This window comes from Rattus norvegicus, chromosome 3 (assembly GCF_036323735.1).
Source record: "Rattus norvegicus strain BN/NHsdMcwi chromosome 3, GRCr8, whole genome shotgun sequence".
Taxonomy (NCBI): Eukaryota; Metazoa; Chordata; class Mammalia; order Rodentia; family Muridae; genus Rattus; species Rattus norvegicus.
The window spans coordinates 140,571,794-140,592,287 of record NC_086021.1 but is presented as its reverse complement, the minus strand read 5'-3'; the positions used below and the strand labels follow the sequence as shown (position 1 = coordinate 140,592,287).

General features: G+C 42.4%; 1 protein-coding gene across 6 annotated transcripts; it reads right to left on the bottom strand.

Moving 5' to 3' along the window:
- Positions 1–744: 744 nt before the first annotated feature.
- On the bottom strand, positions 745–19,608 carry Crls1 (cardiolipin synthase 1). 6 transcript variants are annotated; one of them, NM_001014258.1, is made up of 7 exons: positions 19,116–19,553; positions 16,234–16,371; positions 11,522–11,651; positions 6,158–6,243; positions 5,241–5,309; positions 3,426–3,517; positions 745–1,666 (listed from the first exon to the last, which is right to left on the bottom strand). In NM_001014258.1, the coding sequence occupies exons 1-7, from the start codon at positions 19,419–19,421 to the stop codon at positions 1,579–1,581; spliced, it is 909 nt and encodes a 302-aa protein (NP_001014280.1). In that variant the 5' UTR covers positions 19,422–19,553; the 3' UTR covers positions 745–1,578. The 6 variants fall into 6 exon arrangements, with proteins under 6 accessions (NP_001014280.1, XP_006235142.1, XP_006235140.1 ...); XM_006235080.5 differs by lacking the exon at positions 19,116–19,553 and adding an exon at positions 18,980–19,092; XM_006235078.5 differs by lacking the exon at positions 19,116–19,553 and adding an exon at positions 18,342–18,868.
- Positions 19,609–20,494: the final 886 nt, after the last annotated feature.

The window sequence follows — 20,494 nt, the reverse complement described above, 5'->3', positions numbered from 1 at the left end:
TTCAACAAATGGCTAAGGCCTTCCTGCATAGTTCCACATGTTGGGGAATGTTTTTACGCAGTGTATTGGAATGCTGATTTCTGTACCTGGAGACCATCTGGGTGCAGTCCAGACCCTGGCCATCATTACAAAACATTTTCTGACTCAGTATTTTGTAAGACGTTGTTCTCCTCTATGTCTGATTGGTTAGAGCTGACCAGCCTATATCGGGGAGGACAGTTAAGGCTAGACTTCTAATCCCAGTGAGGGGTCCTGGGTGGAGAGTGTTGAGTGGCCATGAGGACACAGATGGGTAGGAACAACCAGGGAGAGACTAGGAAGGCAGGTAATGGGGCACATGGCTGGGTACTAGGCAGCACAGCAGGGCTAGAATAAATCAGAACCCTACCTAGCTGTAGTGCAAGAAGCTTATCAATAAATATACCAGGTCTCCTTGTCATCATTTCAAAGCAAGGGCAGGCCCAGAAAAGCCCTGAACTTTTACATCCACATTATACTTAGGTCAAGCGAAGGAGAAAGGGAAACCAAGGGTTTCTAGTATGTGGAGGAGCCCCCTGGCTCCTGACCCTACCTGTACCCCACTACTCTAAACACAAGGGTAGAGCAGGTCTTTAAGGTCACATGTCTGGAACCAGTAAGTTTTACAATGTAGGGGGAAGTGCTGCATCTAAGTGCACTTCATAGATGAGGAAACGTATGCAGCCACATAAACACACACCACAACCACCGATGGGAAGACGCAGATTTTTCCAGCTCTTTTATTTTCTTATCATGTTAACAATAGAAGATTCCCCAAAGTTAAAAAAAAAAAAACTTTGAAAAATAGAAAGTTTCATACTATTTACATGACATATGAGTACAGGTTCCAGTATCATACAAACGTCCCATGAGAAACAGTGAGAAGGCATGATGTAATTCTCTGCCTTTTAGATGCGATGCCTAATACTCGTGGTCTCCCTTCTGACTCCTGTGTTGTCTGCTATCCTGATACAGAAACTGTTTGGTAACTGAGAGGCTGGAACTACTGGTAAACTTCAATGCCTTCTATTTTGTTTGCTCTTTTTTATTTTCAAAACTTACTGCATTTGAATGCTCTGTATCCCTTTACACTTCCCACAGCTAGGTCTACTCTCACTTCTCAAATGACCAAGCATTAGTCACATGAACTGCTATGTGTTTATAGATTTAAAATTTAAGCATAACAATATATAGCCATGCCGTGTGTGGTATGCATTTAATCTCGGGGATTCCCTCCTGCTTTCCTTTGTTTCTATGTTACCAACTGTTTTTTTAAAAACATTAAAAAAAAAAACTAGAATAATCTCGCCAATTAATCAAAAACCTAAGATTAAAAATTCTACATTATATTTTTATTTGTATTTAAAAATACACTGGAAATTCTGTATAGGCCCATGATCGAGCTTATTTTGGACGTACATTTCTTCGGTTTTGAAGACATGGTTTGTCTGACAAGACCTTTCGCAAGCTGAACACCAAGATCGGGAAAGTCCTGTGGCTTTCGCTGGCGCTGCTGCCGATGACGCGAGTCGCTCCCTTGCTGCTGGATCTGGGTGCCTGTCATTTGCCCTTTATCACCTGAACAGTTTTCCGACCATAGTGATAATAACTGTATGCGGACGCAGCTGTAGTGAATGCTGTACAACACCTTCAAAGGAGAGAAACGCACTGCTTCAGCCTTCCAATCCCAAAACACCACCAGCAGGAACCATGAAGTACACAAGTAAAAGTGAGCTAAGAAAATAGGACTCTGTGATGAAATTTAACTACAAAATCTAAAGTCACGGCTTCCTTCGAGACTGCATTTAAACTGGCAATGCCAAATAAAAGCCATCTAATTACTGAGGCCTAAAGACTAGTAGTACAGCAACTGTCCTTTCCTACATACAACCCTAGGTGTTGATGTCCTCACTTTTCTCCCACAAAAACATACTCAGACAGACATGAATGGAGACAACTGTAAAAGACTGGAGATATAGCTCAAACTAGACAGCTCCTACTTAAGACTGCTTGGTGCCTACCTAAAGTCATTCAATACCCTGAAGTAAAATATCCAGGCTATATCTGGATGCAGTTTGTTTTCGAGAAAAAGATCCTCCATTGATAACCCAAAATATAAAAGGGGGGGGGGACACCCTTTATTTTATGTAAGAAAATAAAGTTTAGGCTGTCATTTAAAAAAGTGTTTAGTATAATTCACTTTGATTAACCAATCAACTTTGTTTAGAGCTCTAAAGCAAGTTTTAATTATAATTAAATGTAATAAATGTCAACATGGCAGCCTATTTAGAACACTTGAAAGTTTGAGTCTGACACATTTCAAGATATTTACACTGAGGAATTAGCACACTAAAACAAAATTCAAAGTGCTTGCACTGGGTGTCCTTTCCTACTGCACCCCTCTACTAGGCTGGGTCTGCTGGGCATCCAGGTCACCTATCATTATGGCTCAGATGAAACTTCCTTCCCACAGTTACCCATCTTCTTTCTCTTCCTCCAAAACTCTCACACATTAGCAATCCTTCTCATCCCTCTAAGTCGTGACTGCTAACTTCTGTGCCCCATGCCTTACAGTAAGACTAAGGCTGACAGTGCACGCTGGTTAGTTGTGTTGGTCACCATCTACTGTAAAAAGAAGCTGCTCTGAGGGGTGTTGGGAGCTGCACTGACGTATGGGTATACAGACAGGAACTACGTCCACTTAGCAGAAGGTTAGGTTCTCTCCTAGGGCCAACGGTTTGGGGGTCCTGTTAATGGAACCTGGTTTTAGGTCCGTTTTGTGGATAGGTTCTAAATGCAATCAGAAAGTGGTTGGTTATCCCCATAACATTTATGCCACTACTGCAAACATGGGTACATCTTCCACTTGCTATTCTAGCTCAGGGTTTACAGCTGGGTGATAACTGTTGCTTACGAGACACTATGGAATGCACACATATCACACTTCCTACTTGCAAGGCTCAGGGATTAACATGCAAGAAGCAGAGGAAAATGCTGAGAGTTAGAGGCAGTGGGCATTTGCCACAAACAGTATTTATTGGACATGACAAAGACTGCACACATGGAATTATACAGTAGCTGACTGTATGCATGCACAGACCAGCTAAAACCTCTGTCCGGATACTGCAGGGACTCATAAAGGTCAACTCCCTTCGGAGGAACTGTTAGCAGCTGATGGCTGCTGGGGGAGAGAAAACTTGCTTTAGGGCTATGACTCCTGAAGCTACCCATGCTCCAGTGTACAAAGTCAGGAAAAGGAGTGGAGGAGAGAACAGGAAGAGAGGGAAAGAAGGTGCCCACAGCTTGTCTACCTCATGTTCATTATACACTTCAAGAGCAAAGTCATTCTAGACATCACAATAAGCCACTGTCCTAATATTCTCAGAGTAACTCTAAATTTAACTTACCATAGTATCTGAAGATAAATGCTGTCAGCATAATTGAAAACTGGAGCTGCCAGAGAAGCTGCCACCAAAATTAACTGGACTGCTGTATTGACCTTAAAAATAAAGGCATTATAGAGCAACGGTGTTAAATGGACCCGGTTATGCTTTTGAGACAAAGGTATTCTGGCACTATATGGACAACTGCATCAGCCACGCCAAGTTGGCATTCCCAGGTGAGAATAAGTGCCAGATCAGTCACTAACAGATCACCTGCCCACATAGGTGCCCTTCATTTATTACAAGGGCAGCGACAACTATCAGAAAGTACCACCCCTTAAATCCCACAGCAATTCAATGATACTATACAATTCTTTGCTCTTTTCCCTAGTTGTCCTCATGCAGTTCTGCAAACATGAAACAATGAAGTGGCTTCTCCTTGGGTGAAAAAACACAGTAAGCACTAGAGTAAAACCTAGAACCCAGACTTCCAAGACCACTTGACTTGCTGCCTGCGTACCCTGTGAAGTCAGAAAACTGAAATGTACTTATTGCCGTGAAATCTTCTAGGGAAGTGAGCACTGTTTACCCTCAACAGCACAAAACAGAACCAGAAACATCAGAAGACGACATTCTATGAAACAACCTGAGCATGAGGGAGTTAAGGAAGGTGTGCAGGGACACTCCCTATTTATTCTGCAGTCACATGACAGTGACCATCACCACACTGTGACTTTAAAACTAATAATGGGTTTTCAGAACAAGTGCTTACTGATGCATTTGTCCCAGCACTTCAAGTGACTTTCTATGGAAGACTACATTCGAATTGCTGCACTTGACACAAAGTCACAAGCAGCCAAAGCTCCCTCTTATAGTGCTAACATTCTGTGCCAGGGATCCTAACACAAAAACAATGGTCACTCTGTCTCAAATAGACCTAATCTGTTACCCCTCTGCCAAAGAGTGTTAATGGGAGGATGGCTTCAGTGAACTTATCAGGGCATTGGTATCTTTGCTATGCAAAGGTTGATGGACATTTAGGATCCTGAAAAAGACAATCTAGACTGTCTGTAAGTGAGTGGGATTGTCTATTCTCTTTTCATCTAACCCTCTTTAAAAATAGAAAGAGTTGGGGCTAGATATGGCTCAGCAGGGTAAAGAGACAGGAAATCCCTAGGCTAAGGCAAGCTCAAGATTCAACTAGGAGACTTTGCCTCAATCAATAATTGTGGAAAACGAGAGGAAGATTACAAACATCAGCCTACACACACACACACACACACACACACACACACACACACACACACACACACACACACTATACTATACAACACTCAAGCATCTGCAATTGAATGAATGGATGATAGGAAAAGCACAAGAAACTCTTCATAATTTTGCATCTCAATTAAAGAGTACTTACACCTCACTTTTAACCTACCCCATGATCTCAGTCAAGGTATAATTCTTAAGACCATCAACAAAGATAAACTGCACATACTAACAAGATAAAAACATTCAGAAGACAGACATGACCCATTTCCTAGCCCCTCTAATCAATGCATTTAAATTTATCTCATTCTCAAGTTGGTGAGATGGCTTAGCAATCAAAAGTGCTGTGGCCAAACCTAACAACCTGAGTTCAATTTCCAGGACCCACGAGATGGAAGAGAGAACCAACCCCCACGAGATGGAAGTCTCTGCTTCCCACCCAAGTGCACACTTACAAACAAACGTGTAAGAATGTTTTCATTAAGCTGCTCCTGCCTGGCTTACATTCATTTCATTATTAGTCAAGTTCACAAAGGACTGACCTCTTTAAAAGGCTGCTATGAGTCTTACCTTGCTGATGAATGTTGGTTTTAACCTAGCAGTGGCATAGCAAGGATTGAAGTACTTAGCTAGTGTTCGCTGGCAAAAGAAAAAAAAAGTTACAATTTATCCTTCAGGTTTCTAACAAAAGTCACTAGTGCTTACCCTATGCCCAGCCCCAGTGTACCAATCTTGCTTATTGGGTAAATTGAGCACTATTACTTTGTTACATTATAATGAGACTATTAAAAGTAAGATTTTTCAAAATGCAAGTGATACAAAATTGTACAGTCACTCCCACAGTTTGCTTCATCACAAAGTCACTAAAGAAACTTACGTTACTATCTTTTACAGGTTAAAAAGCAAAATAAATAAAAATATATCTCTATTTTCCCTTAGAACAAAAAAGGTAATGTTATACTTATGTGCTCAAATATTTACAGAGCCACGAACAGTATGTAAGCAAGCTATTCCATTCTTCTATGATTGATTTTAAAAACCACTTCTAGACCATCTACGGTGAATAAGTGAAGTATTAGACAGCTTGGAGACAGGAAACACCTTTAACAGTCTGCTGCGGCCTGGCTGGCTGCCCTGGGCTTCATACAACATCAACTGAAGAGCTGGACTTAAAATAGAAATTAGGCTTTTGTTGGTTTGTGTTTAATTAGGATCTCACTGTAGCCTTGTAGCCCCTAGAGTAGTCTCAGACTCAGTTATCCACCTGCTTCTGCCTCTGGAGTGCTGAGATTAAGGGCATGTGTCAGCACACCCAGTGACAAATCCAGCTTTTAAAGTGAACTAGTCATGCATTCAAATTGCAAGGCGATTTTTTTTCTAATTCCTGGTAAATAAATTAATAACTGCCATAACAACTATCCTAAAGTGAAACTGCATTCAATATTTATGTTAGAAGTCATGCTAAAGGAGTGTGTCCTGAACCTTACCGGTGTTGGCAGAGTTCGGTATCTGACATAAAACACAGCAGCGATCAACATTACATCTCTTGAAATTATCATGTAAGTGAGTGGGACTGAAAATCAAATATAAAATAATTTTAATGAATTTAAAATTAGTAATAGATATTATGACTTTAGTAAAGACTCATTCAACCTCACATTATTTGATGTTTCCCTTAAGTAAGATTTTATAATAAATATTTATTGATGATTCGGGCCCCTACAGTGAAGCCCTTCCTTCTTGCAATCAGAAGGAACTGCAGACTCTGGCTGTAACTTACCGCTCACCATGTGTTCTCGTGCATCTGTCTATAAACTGCAAGTCTGTCTGTCTGTAACAGTGTGAGCTACACCCAGCCTCCCCACTCTTCTCAGCTTTGCGTTTCTGGGGAAAAGACCTCATGCTCACTAAAATCCAATGACAATAACAGGAAGGCAGTTGGCATGTCAGAGAAGCTGAAATATCCTGCAAGTGTCAGGATTTCTTATCTCTGAATTTTAGCCTATTCTCTAGAGTTTTACATACAGTTTCCCGAAATGCACTTCAGCTGAGATAGCCCCTACCCAGACAACTGTTCTTCCTTTTCCTGCCCAACCTGTCAATCAATTGCATCATAGGCTGAGGCTCCCTTATCCAATGTGCTTGGACAAGAGACATTTCAGATTTCAGTTTCTTGACTTCTGGAATATTTGCATATTGTCACCACTAATTCCCAAACGATCCAAAACCCGAAACTGTTTGTCATTGGGGATACTCAACTCATAGTCCTCAGACTTCCCACCATGGTCCCAGAGCCATACCCAACGGGAGGGTATTTTGGATGGGAGGTCAGAGAACATACTTACTTAAGAGCCTTCTGTACCATACAAAGTTACAACCACAATCCTGTATCCTTTTCAAAATAAATTTAATTGGAAAAATCAAAATTCAAATCACAGTTCACAAATATCCCTTTCATGGTATCTTCAAACAGCTCAGAGGTAATCAATCCAAGGCTGTGTTTAGGACCCTCTCCAGTCTGACATTCTATTGGCTCTGCACCCGCACCTGCACATCAAGCTGAATTCGCCCTAGCTTCATCCTCTATTACAGTGCCGTTTCAAAGAGAAAATGTGCCAGGCCACTGTAAACCATGTAAACTATGATTTATAGATGCACTTTTTAAAAATCATTAAACAAACATTTCTACAGTAAGCACCGGCTGATACATTAACAACAATCACAATTTAAAATGCAGCCAACCTCTGCAAATCAAAATCTGTGACTGTCAGGAAGCTGTGCAGGGATGGTGGTCTATGGAATGCAGACGTGGACAGTGAGGTTCTCTTGCAGTCAACCCAGCACTCGGACAGATATGACAGTGTCTTTTAGAGTCATTTTACTATCTGCAACCATCTGGTGAACAGTGTCCAAATAAAATACTCCATTTGTCATAAATATTCGATTTCAACTTATGTGCTGTTACTAGCATGATTTAAAAAATAACAAGGCAAAATTAGAATTGTGGAAATGGTGGGGGTGGCATTGAGTAAAACATGACACAAAGAAGGAAACTTCAGCCTAATCTCCCAGTAACTGACAAGTGGACCAAAAGGGAGGAAATGTCAAGACATGAAAGATTTCGACAAGACTGAAAAGGACACTTACTGAGCTTACACAGAGTACTGCAACACAGTGCTGCAGAAGATCCACTCACTGAAGCACAGGTTTGTAAAGCCTGACTGCATACAGGCTGGAAGACTACAGTCACAGAGAATAGTCGCTGACGACACAGGTAAGCCTGAAATCATTAACAAAAGCCACCCACAGAGCTTTGTGCATGCTAGGGTTCTGATGCTCAGCCACATTCCCAACCTAAGAAACAATTATTAGCCAGAGAGACAAAACATGTCATGAAAGCAGGAAGATATTCTGCACGGACAATGACAAGAGCACTAACTAACACACGCAATAGGGGATGATGACACGGCAGCCGGAAATGCAGCCCAAACCAACGTCAGGAAAGCTAGACAGCCACCAGCCAGGGGCCCATCTATAAGGCTGTGCTGTCAATTCACACAGCCATGAGTACTGTCAAAACCTAAGAGGTGGCTCGTCAGAATGAAAGATATGGTACATGCAAATCAACTGTGACGTTTTAAACTTCAATGTGGCCATTTTTTGTTAATTATATACTAGAATCACATTCTAAACTTTTCTAATTACATTTAAAAGTTTTATTTTGTGTGTAAGCTTGTGTGGTGGGGCCGTGCCACAGCAGCTGAACTGGTATATAAAAAAGGAAACAAGGAAAACCCAGAGAATGAAGGGGGTGGGGACAGCCTCAAACCCATATTTGGTCATTAGAAGTCACAGAACTGGCAAATGTGGCAAAACCAGTCAAGAGAAAGAGAAGGACATAGGACTCAAGATGAAAATTAGGCCACTACTACATACCATATGTCTTATGGTAGCAACAAAAAGTTGCTACAAATAAACTTCTTATAATATAAATAATATTTCCTAATAATATAAATAAAATGGGTAAGTACCTAGGAAAAAAGATTCGTAACTTGCAAAATATACACCGGATAAGTTATTAAACTAAATTACTCTGGAACAATTAAAGAAAAAATAATCACATTTCAAAACTCTCTTCAATGACTTCAACAAATTCTATCAAACATCAAAATAAAAAACTGTAATGTCACATGAACACCATCCAAGAATCGAAGAAAAAGTCATTAACCTGTTTGATGAAGTTACTAGAAACAGGGACCCAGAGGAACAGCTATCACCAAGAAAAATCTCAATACATTCTGGTGGTGGGAATGTAATCACTATAGAAATTTCCTCAAGAGAGAACAGAATGACCGCATAACCCAGCTATGTCACTCTTGACTACACATCAGAAGGACTCTAGCCAGCACACAGACATGCATGTTTACTGCTCCACTATTCACAAAACAGAACCAGCCTAGATGCTCATGAATGAACGAACAAAAACTTCTGACATTTACAGCAACAGATTAGGCTAAAAATAGCCAAACTCAAAACATGGGTTTTTCTCTTTCATCAAACTTAAATTTAAGATTTTGCATGTCTGTGAACATTTACAGTTTTCTGGGTCATAAAGCTAGAAAGGGGCTCCCTGAAAGAACAAGATCTTAAGCAAGGTGGGTCACAGAGCAGGTCATAGCATGCAGGTGTAACAGGAGTAGAGGGGGGCTACCCTGAAAGTGAAAAGGGTTTACGGGAGGCAACAGGACAGAAATGACCGCGAACAATGTGTAATGAAGACGCCATGATGAAACCCATTACATTATAACTTAAAACATTAATTTAAAAACCAACAAACATTTTTTTAAGAAAAAAATCTCAGGCAGTATTTGGAGATTTAGCTTAGTGTCAGAACAAGTACAAGGCTGCTGGTGAGGCAAAAATCACAAATACCACCTCCCCACACAAAAAAACATGCCAGGCTAATCTCATGAATTCAATGAGAAATCTTAACAAAATACAATCCATCCAAATCCACCAGTATCTCCAGAATGCATCCTGACCAAGCTAGATTTCCACCAGGAACACAGGTTGTTTTAACCCTAAAAACAAAACAAACAACAACAAAAAACCAGCCATGCATTTCACCTCATCAATAGCAGCTTAAAGGATGTGTGTGGGGGATGCTAGACCAATAATATGCCAAGAAAGAGATGGCAGTGTCCTATCATAGTAGACACTTGGCAGGAATTTCTAAGAAAAACTATTAAGCTTGAAAAAGAGGATCTCTATGACTTGATCCCTACAGAAATCACCCCACAAAGTGGCTGTGAGCCTTGTCTGAGCTGGGGTGAGTCAGCATGAGAAACACAGGGCAGTGAGGAAGTCAGACAGATAAAAGAAAGTCTTTAACTATGGACAGTGTATACTGGGCTGGAGACAAGGCAGAAGAACTGAACATAGTCAGAGGGAGAAAACTGCACATTAGGAAAGAGCCGATCATCAATATAGTCACTAACACACAGCAGAGCTTAAAAGCTTCCACTGGTAAGAACATTAAAACTATCAAATACTTGAGAATAAATCTATCAAAAATGTATTATTGTCTTGGAGAAAATTATAAAACTATGAAAGACATCAAAGAAAGCCTAAATACAGTAGATACATGGCATTTGTGACCCAGAAGATACTTGTAAAAAATGTCAAAAATTCCAAAGAGAGCTATAAATTCCATGTAACCAAATCAATCAAAATCCCAATAGGTTTTTCTTTACCATTGGGAAATAATTTTGGAAAAGGCCAATTCGAATACCATAACACTGGAAATAGATAGGAATATCTAGCCAATACGTCTGGAGCACTTAGAAAACCAAAGACTGAAAACAACATCAAGCTGGGCGAGCATCAATCACTACGCTGTCTACCACTCTTCAGTGATGGACACTGAGGACCACGTGTAGAACCAGAATGTGACATCATTATGTTCTGCCTACCAGACACCAACAATAAAGAAGACCAGAATAAAACTCCATTACACTTCTACCAGACACCAGCAATGGACCAGCTTCTGTTCTCAAACCCCACTTCTAACTCTTGGGGTGGGGAGGGGGGAGTATGAGGAAGAAAAACTGCTTGAGAAATACATACAGCCTAAGCTCAAAATGAAGAACCAGAGAAGCATATACAATGCATGCTCAGGGCAAGAGACCATAAAGTTCAGAGTACTCAGATAATGCATTATGTAATCTGTATATGATTTGAAACTGCACAATAAGAATACACATTTTTATAGATATCTTGGTGCTATCAGAGTACCTATCATGCATAAACTGTACTTAATAAAGATAACGATGGGGGCTGGAGAGATGGCTCAGTAGTTAAGAACACTGGCTGCTCTTCCAGAGGCCCTGAGTTTGATTTCAGGACCCACATGGCAGCTCACAACTGTCTCTATCTCTAATTACTCTAGAAGAGGGGATCGGATACCCTCCTCTACCTTCCATAAGCACCAGACATCAAGTGGGCACAGACATTCATGCAAAGCACTCACACATACCATATACACTAAATAAAAACTGAAAAAAGAGTCAATGACTTACAAAGATTTTAAATCACTTCCAAATATCTGGGCACTAAAACACAATGTAACTGTGAACTACTATCTCAATTAATTTTAAACAAAGTTATCTAGTGTAACAAGGACACAAATTCTATAATAGTGTGGCTGTGATAAGCAAAACAGTTTACTTAAAATCAAGGCAACAGTTTAAAGTTGAAAATATATTTGGAAGAAAAGCATTTGGAAGAAAAGACCTGAGCTCACTACCATTGCCCTTCCTTGTTACTTAAGGCACACAGGACAGGGTTCTTACCTGGAATAAGATCTGCATAGGTCAGGCTAATATATAAGATGCTGATAAGAACCTTATCAGCAAGTGGATCAAGAGCACTTCCCAAAGCTGATTTTTGATTGGCCCAGTTTCGAGCAATAAATCCATCCAACTGAAAATAGAAGTGTTTTTTAAACAAATGTCATAATTCAAACAGAATAGATAATTTGAAGCTTAAGAGATACCAGAAAAACAACTATACTTTCAGAAAATGTCAGTAAAGTCTCATTTATTATCCCCAAACACTCTTACTCCTTTAGTTTTTAAAATGGCAATTGTCTATAATGAATTTCACATTCATATTATTGTTCTTTCTCCTTCATGGTGTCCTACTGGCTTCTCACTATTTTTACAATGTACTCATGTGGGATGAACCCAAACATAAATATAGAAATAAAGAACCCCCACAGAACTCACAGAAAGCAGACTGACAGAGAGGGACTAGAAGCCTACTCTTTTGAGCCAAAGTGGACACCTTTCAGGACTACTTAATTGTGACACTCAACCCTCACATCCCTATCCGTTTTATTGTAGTATCTGACTCTTGTGGGTTCTTTATTTCAACGTATGTGTGTGTCTCTAAGCCATCCATGTGTGTGCGGTGTCCACAGAGGCCACAGGAGACTGTCAGATCCTCTGGATGAGAGAAGGTACAGGCAGCTGGCAGCTGTCTGATGTGGTACTGAAATTCACTCTCAGGTCCGCTGAACTGGTTCAGGTCCTGCCAGAACCATCTCTCTTATCTAACTCATTGTACGATTAGTTCTCAATTTTAAATTTTACTGTGTTCAAAGGATTAGGCTAGAGTTCAGTGAAAAGTGCTGACTAGCTCTGGGTTTGATAACCTGCAAAACACACACACACACACACACACACACACACACACACACACACACAATTTTAGTACCACTATTAATTCAATGTTCTGATTATGTTTGTATTACCTATATTTGAGTGAAAAACTTAATCCTGTGTACCTACCCTAGTTAAAATGCTAATACTTAAATATCTTTTGCTGCTCTGTTTTGTTTTGTGTTTTAAGATAGGGTTTTTCTGTGTAGTCCTGCCTGTCCTGGAATTTGTTCACCTGCCTCTGCCTCCCAAGTACTGTGATTAAAGGTGTGTTCCACCATTGCCTGGCTTTTTTCTCTTTTTCTTCCTTCCTTCCTTCCTTCCTTCCTTCCTTCCTTCCTTCCTTCCTTCCTTCCTTCCTTTCACTACTAAATACACCAGGGTGGCCTTTGAACTCCCAGAAATTCTGCTTCTGTCTTCCAAGAGATGGTATTAAAAACATCACCATCAAATTACTGGCAAATTGCTTTTTAAATTACTTATTTTGATTAAAAACAATAATTTAAAGCACCAATCACACTTGGTTGACAAGCTTTTTACCATAAGAACTAAATCACCAGCCTAATTTGGTCAGACTTGGGTCATTGGGGCCACAAAAAGAACCAAAACCAGGTATTGCCTAGTTACATGGCGCAGACAGAAATGTCCTGGTTAGCCAAGGCTCTGATGTATGGTACTCAATTTATTTAACTTCATACTTCAAAAAATGTTTGAAATTCCTACGAAAACGATAAAAACGGATTTGTTTGCCATTAGGCACAATACCCTTCAAAGACAGTATGTCCTCCTTATTACGAGTATTGCCGTGAGTTCAGGGAGACAGGAGTACAGGAGGAGTTCAGAAACTGGTCTAGGTCTGGATGATCCCTAGCCTAGCATGGCAAAAGAAATCCCATCCGAAACAACACAAACAGAACAGCAGAGAGAACTAACTGGTTCAAGGCCTGGTTTTGCATTCCCTTCTTGCATTGACCCTGACCTGGCTTTCCTCCTGTTTAAAACAGATAATACCCATCTGCACAAGCCTTGCCTACCTTCAGCAAATAATATGATTAATACTTGTTCAGTTTCTTAGCAAATTCTCAGATAGGCAGTTACTAACTACTCCAATTGCAATCAGAACAATCTATCAGCTTTCTTCCTCTTCCCTGCCCCCTTCCCCATCCCCTTGCCCTCCAGGCACCTGTTTTGTTTTGTTTTTTTGAGACAGGTTCTCTTACTCTGCAGCCCAGAACACACTAATGTAGACTTCACTGGTTCAAAACTTGCAACTATTAGCCTGCCTTTGGTGTTGGGATCACAGGCCTGCAGCACCATGCTCAGCTATTTTCTTAAGTGGATTAGACATACAATGTCTGCATGGGGGAGCTAAGGCCTTCGAGACCCGGCTTTCTGTAGCTTGTTCTCACAGCCCAATTTCCACATTCTCTTCCATACTCACTGCTCCTCTAACTCTCATCGTTCCTCTGCAAACATGTACAACGACTTCAATGCACCTCACTCCTCCCACAACACCACTGCCATGCACTTCAAGCCTGTATGCAAATGGATAAACACTGCTCATGCAAAATACATAAATGGGCCAACCTCACAAATTAATAACCAGAAACCTGTGCACACTCAATTCCTGGCTATCCTACATCTACTGTCAGCATCTATCTTTTCTTATCATGCTTAGATAGTAGGTTACCCATGACCTAGGCCATTCCTACTAAACGCTCTCATTCTAACCCGTGGCCATGTCTGTTCTCACCTAGAAGAAAACAGTAAAAGACAACCAGTTCTCCCCGATGTTGCACCTAATACACATCCCTCTTTCTTTCCTTGGCCCTCCTTCTCTATTCCCCTACAGAGCAAACTTTCCTTAAAAGCAGGGCCAGTCATTACCACCTCTCATTTGCTTATCAGCTTAGGCCAATCTTCCTCATGCCTTTAGAAAATTCTCCTGCAGATCACCCATGTGCTATCAAGTGACCACAGTACAAGAGCAGCACTCTGGTCACCATCTCTGGGTCATCTTCCTGCCCAAGCTTCCCTTTCCACTCTCTCCTAATACCCTGCTGTGCCAGGCTTCTGTCTCCTTCCTACTGCCGCCTCTCCCTCACTGCGCTTTACCTCACTCAGACACTGCCAGCTCCCATCGCATGTCCTCTGCCCTACATTACTGTCTCAGTTCCAGCAACCAGCATTAGAAGCACGGTGCTTTCCCCTAAACTGTCCTGTCTCCTGCCCCCACCCCCCAAAGTGTTCCATGTACCTTGGTACCCTGTTTCACTCCCCCCACCCGTCCTGTATATCAACACATCAGCACTTAGCCCACTCGCTACACAGTCAGATCCTGCCATTCCCGTTTGCAGCTGGTGAGTGCAGAAGAATCAAATTCTCCACAGGAAAAGCACGCAATATGGTGCCAGTTAATTCTGGTTTCCACACACATCATGTCATACTTGCTAATGGGGCTCTTCCTTCATTCAATGAGGCCATTTCATGTGGCAGTTGATTCCCTACCCCACAAACCCCTCACCAATTAACATAGAAAGTAAACCGAATATCTGAAAACAAGAAACAAAGAACTTTACAACCTAAAACATTTTTATCAGTCTAAAACTCTAGGACAGTCTTTCAGCCCACACCAATAATGAGTGGCTTGAGACCTTCAGGCTTCAGTGGGAAAGTAGGCACTGAAGAAGCAGGGAGAGTTGGTGAGAAGGGGACAGATGGTGATAAAGGAAAACTAACATCTGTCAGGAAAGGACAAGAGCTCATGTGAAAGGCTGTACCTGGTGCACACTTGGAAATGCCATGAGACACTGCAAATGCTCACCTCGGTCCACTTTCAAAACCGTCAGTTAATTCTACATTGATTGCTACTGCTACTAGGCCAAGTACTGTCTCTATGAACCACAAAAGGGAATCAATCAAACATTTTTAAAGTGCTATACAACCTTTGCTTTTGGAAAATGAATTTTCCAGTATCATTAAATAAATAAATAAATAAATAAATACTGAGCAAAATGTTAAAAAAAAAAAAAGTAGGGTTGAAGACATATAAACTGTCCCCCACCCAGGTGCCCCTGTAGGAGAAGATACTGTTTCCATTTCCACAGCTCACAGTGCCCTGATCTAGAGAGCTGTCCTTCTCCACCTCTCCCACATGTGTTCATAGGCTTGGGATTTTATAAATCATTTCAAACCGTTTATGATAATATAGCCATATATGATGGTAGTGGTCAGTCAGCAAAAGTAACAGAACCTTCTATCACAAATTATTTTCCTAGTTCTATTTTGATATCACACTCTCCAATGGACAAGAGTGGTATCAAAGAGCCCCTCTCCTCGTGCACATGAGAAGTAGAAGAAAGCATGTCCAGTGGCATCTCAAACCAAAGCCTTTGCTGCACAGCAGTCACAGGTGAGCAGCTGGAGGATGGCCTCCACACGGGCCTGCCCCAGCTTGCAGGGCAGTGGTTCCCTGGGACAGTAATGAGCACCCACTGTGTACCCACCAAGCTACCTCTTTCACAGCGCACAAAGGCGTTCCAGCTCTGCTCTGTATTTACTCTACAGCAAGCGCTCAGCCTTGAACATTTCTTTTCTGAAGAAGTTAAACACCAAAGGTAACGATTACCTCCTCCTAGAGCTCTCTCCGACCTTTACACTCTCCCTTAAATCCTTTAAAATCAGTCCCACACGGATGCTAAAGACAAGTCCTTACACAAAGCACTCGATCACACTCATGCTGAGGACATCTGTCCAGAAGCAGCTAAGGCTAGGCTACAATGGGAGTTACAGGCAGTGTGGAGTTTGAAAGGGAGTAAAAAGCAAATATACTCAGTGCTTACCAAATCCGTTAGCCCAGCTAAAGCAAAAACACCCAGTGCAACATTAAAATCTTCTTCAAGAATCAGATAGCCCAACACCGGGGCCAGGCCAATTCTTGTCATTGACAATAAATTTGGGATTGTCCATGGATTTTCATACTGAAAGACAAAGACAGCACAATTTGAATAAAATACTATAAATTCATACTTTTAAATATATACTTCAGTAACTCAAGAGTAAGATAAACTTTAATATTTGTAAGCACTTTAATATTTGTAAGTATAGACATATACAGAGAAATTTTTAATATAAAATAACATGCCGTATCCACCATATACACTAGCTTTTAATGACTTCATTAAAGCAGAAGAGCTGAAAGATCGTCTAAGTGGCCAAATAGACTAGAATTCTGTCAGGAAAAACCCCCACAAATGAGCAATTCCAGGTACTCTCATCAAAGCTGCTAAATCCAAGATAGAGATACATGGAAATGGAGAGTTCTATAAATCTGTCAAAAGCAGCTATGGAGATGTTCAGACACCTTCTCCTCCCTCAAGTAAAAACCTGAAGGTAATCACAGCTCCCATTTGGGGTTTTTGATTCCCTGAAACTTCATGTGGAGCAAAGCTGTTAGAAGCTGGCACTGCCAAAAGGGCTCCTTGGCACCTGCGCCGAAGGACAGCACTGCTTTGCCAAAGAGAAAAGTCATGAGCGCACTCCAACTTTCAAACTCTTCAGCCTAGCAAAGCTGAAATACTCTGCATGGCACAGAAATAAGAAAATGCCTTTCCCTGGAGCCAGAAGTCTTTTCTCCCTTAGTCAAGACTGCTGATCCCACCACCCCGAATGCTGTCTTCAAAGAACCATTCTAACATCCCTTTAAATCAGTAAATCAATAACCAACTTGTCTAAACCTTAACCTTTTTAGGAAAAAAAAAGGAACAGACTGGTAAGCTCATTGGGTGTAGGTTCTTGCTGCCCACTCTGACAACCTCAGTTCCCAAGAAAACACGTGGAGAGTGAAAAGACAATCCGGGGAAGCTGCTGGGATCATTATGTGTGTTTGGTAGCAAGTGTGTGTGCATGAACCAAAGGAAAAAGGTGGCAGTGCTCATTTCTCAAGATTACCTTCTAAAATCTCATGACCTGCCTACCTCGTAAGAAAAGGCATTTTATAATAACCCAACAGAAAGCCTATTGGTGTAGCGGGACAGTATGGTGAAGAATACTATCACTGAAAATTACAGAACGTCAAATTCGACAGGGACACTGGCCAAATCAGAAGCAATAGAACCGTCTACTCTGGAAATCTTCTGTTCCAGTAGGACCACACAGTGGTTGTATGAAAACATGTTCACTTGCACGGGCTCAAAGGTTAGAATGTTACTGAAATTTAGAAGTATCAAGCTAGCGGAGCAGCTCTAGGAATTTGCCCTGACCTTTGTATGTATGAAGAAAAGAGCAAGGCTAATGATCACACTGTGGGTCAAAGTCAAATACCGATCCTGTATCACAGTAACTCACAAAGGCTGGGAAGACAGAAAGGTAGCTAGCTCAGGGTTGTGCTAGAAAGCAAAATCCATCAGACTCTGGTGGCACATCCTTTTAATTCCGTGTTCAAGAGGCAGAGGCAGGCGGATTTCTGAGTTAGAGGCCACCCTAGTCTACAGATCTGAGTTCCAGGACAGCCAGGGTTACACACAGAAACCCTGTCTCAAAACTAAAACAAACAAGCAAAAGGAGGAGCACCAGTTGGTCTAACATACCCATGAGCAAGACTAAACCAAAAACTGCAAGCTGCCCCATCACTTCCTTGGTAAAGACACAGCACACGCTATTGGCCTGTGAGTGCGCCTGTGCCCCACAAAAAAATGTTCACCCTCCCGGGTGTAGTGGTGGTACACTCAGCACTCGGGAGGCTGGGGCAGGTGGAGCTCATGAGTTCGAGGCTAGCCGATCAAGTTCCAGGACAGCGGGGGCTGTTACACTGAGAAGAGCTGTCTCGGAAAAAAAAACAAAACAAAAACAAACACAAAAACCTACAAAAAGTTCATTAACATCTAGTCATTACATTTGTACATTTGTAAAAGTCGACAAAGCTTAATCTCAAATTACCCAACCAGATAACCTGTGGCATACTCGGCCAACTGTGCTGGGAAAGGCTTCAGCCAGGTTGAGGGCAACTTCAAAGCATCCAGCGTTCAAGCTCCAAGAGTTTTAAAGCTATTCCTGAAGTTGTAACCCCTACCGGGGTGTGGCCACCTCAGCCCATGCTGTGTAACTGATGAAAGCGGAGCAGTTACAGTGGCCCCTGAAGACCGAACAATTGAAGATGTAATAATTGCATGAGCTTGCTAACATGACATCAAAAGCTGTGCCACACTCATGCTCTGGTGTCACCTGACTGGGAAGTTATCTTATCAGGTAAATCCTGTTACGTCAAGAATAGTCTTAAGTTTTCTATAATACAAAGTTGAAAGATCTTTTCATTACAACCCAAGCCAAATAATTATCCTCCGTGCTACTGTATAAGATTACTGAAGGCCAAAGACGATGTAAATCTGCACAAACGAACAGAAGGGTCGCTCTTAGGATTCCGCCGAACTTAACCTATACACTGAGGATTCACTTCAAAACATTAAAAACAGATGTTTAACTAGACGAGCGAGATTTGTTTTTACCAATGCAACGTGCAGACACACCTCCCAGCAACCGGTATGGACAGAAGGGGATTACAGTGGGTTCTAACTTGGCCAGAAACTGTACCTGGCTGGGCCCCTGAAGTTTACCGGAGATCGAACGCCCTGGCTGCTCGTAACTTCCCAGAACACGGGCTGAGTGTCGCGACAGAGCGCCGAGCCCGTCACCTGCGTCCGGGCGCTCCGCCGACCCTCGTACTTACCGAGCTGGTTGCGCTCGCCCGGACCCACCGGGCACTAGGGGCCTGCGCGGCGGCATCTCCTCCGGCTGCGGGCTCCGGGGCTGCCTTCCCGGCGCCGGAGCAGTGGGTCCGCGGGCTGGTGCCTGGCAGCCGCAAGGCGAACGCGGCCGGACGCAGCCGCCAGCGCTCGGCCAGGCAGCCCAGGCAGCAGGCCGCGGGTGGTAGCAGGGCCCTGCGGGAGCCGCCCCTGCCGAGCCGCGCCCCTGGAGGCCGGACGGCCACGCGAAGGGACCCCCACGCGCCGCGTGCCACGCGCCAAGCCAGCATGGCCTTGCAGCCTTCTCGGAGTCCAAGAATCGAGAACTCAGAAGCCACTGGCACCAGCCGCCAGCTTCTCTATAGAAATCGAGCGGTTCCAAGGCCGTACGGATAGCTCCATACTAATTTCCACACACTGGCACTTTCCGCTTATACAGGTGGCCTGAACCGCCAAGGAAGGCCGTTTTCACGACGTTTTCACGACACCCAGCAGCTCGGCTCACTCGCGCCCTCGAGGGGCAACGGCGAGCACTTGCAGCTAAGGCCAGCGGGCTAAGAAGCTAGTGCAGTTCTTGTGCCTGCAGGCTAAAAATGACAAGGTAGGGAAAACCAGGAGCGGGTGCCACGTGGCCAAAGGAAGCCAACTTTGTCAGTCCCTGCCTAATGCCAAGTGGCCCGCTGGCGTGCACGGCTTTGTATTACCACTGGAGGAGATTTAAAGCATTAGTTTTGCCATCAAAGTAGTAAGTACCTACTCTGCTTTTTGAGCACTAGATGCATATGAATAGGTCCGCATAAGAATAGGTCCAAAGTAGCAAAGGGAACTGCCAATAATAGCAATCACTAATTGTTTACTTGGGAAACGTGCTTACTGTATACGTTATAGTACCATTATTTATCCTCTCAACAACTCTAGCATACGTTCTGTATTTGCCTTTACTTTTACAGGTAGTGAAACCCGTGTACAGAAGAAACTTGCTTATTCTAAGTCTGAACTAGTTACAAATCCGTTCACTGTTCTAACAATGAACCTGTTATTATAAATTACACATTACTGGTGCGTTGTCTTCCTAACCTTACAAATGTTCCTACCATTTGTTATAGCACTGGGCTTGAACCCAGCGCCTTCCCAGGTTGGGCCAGAACCATACCCATGGAAGAACACCGCATGGCAATGTAGGGTCTTGCAGTCTTTCCACTATTCTTCAGCCCAGTCTGTGATGGCATACAAAAACCTGAAAGTTGTTCGTAAAGCCCAAACTACACTTGATGATTGTAGATTTAAGGAGCATTTCATCAGGTTCATCTTTGTTTTTGTTTTGTTTTTGAGAGGGGATCTTTGTGTGGCTCTGACTGTCCTG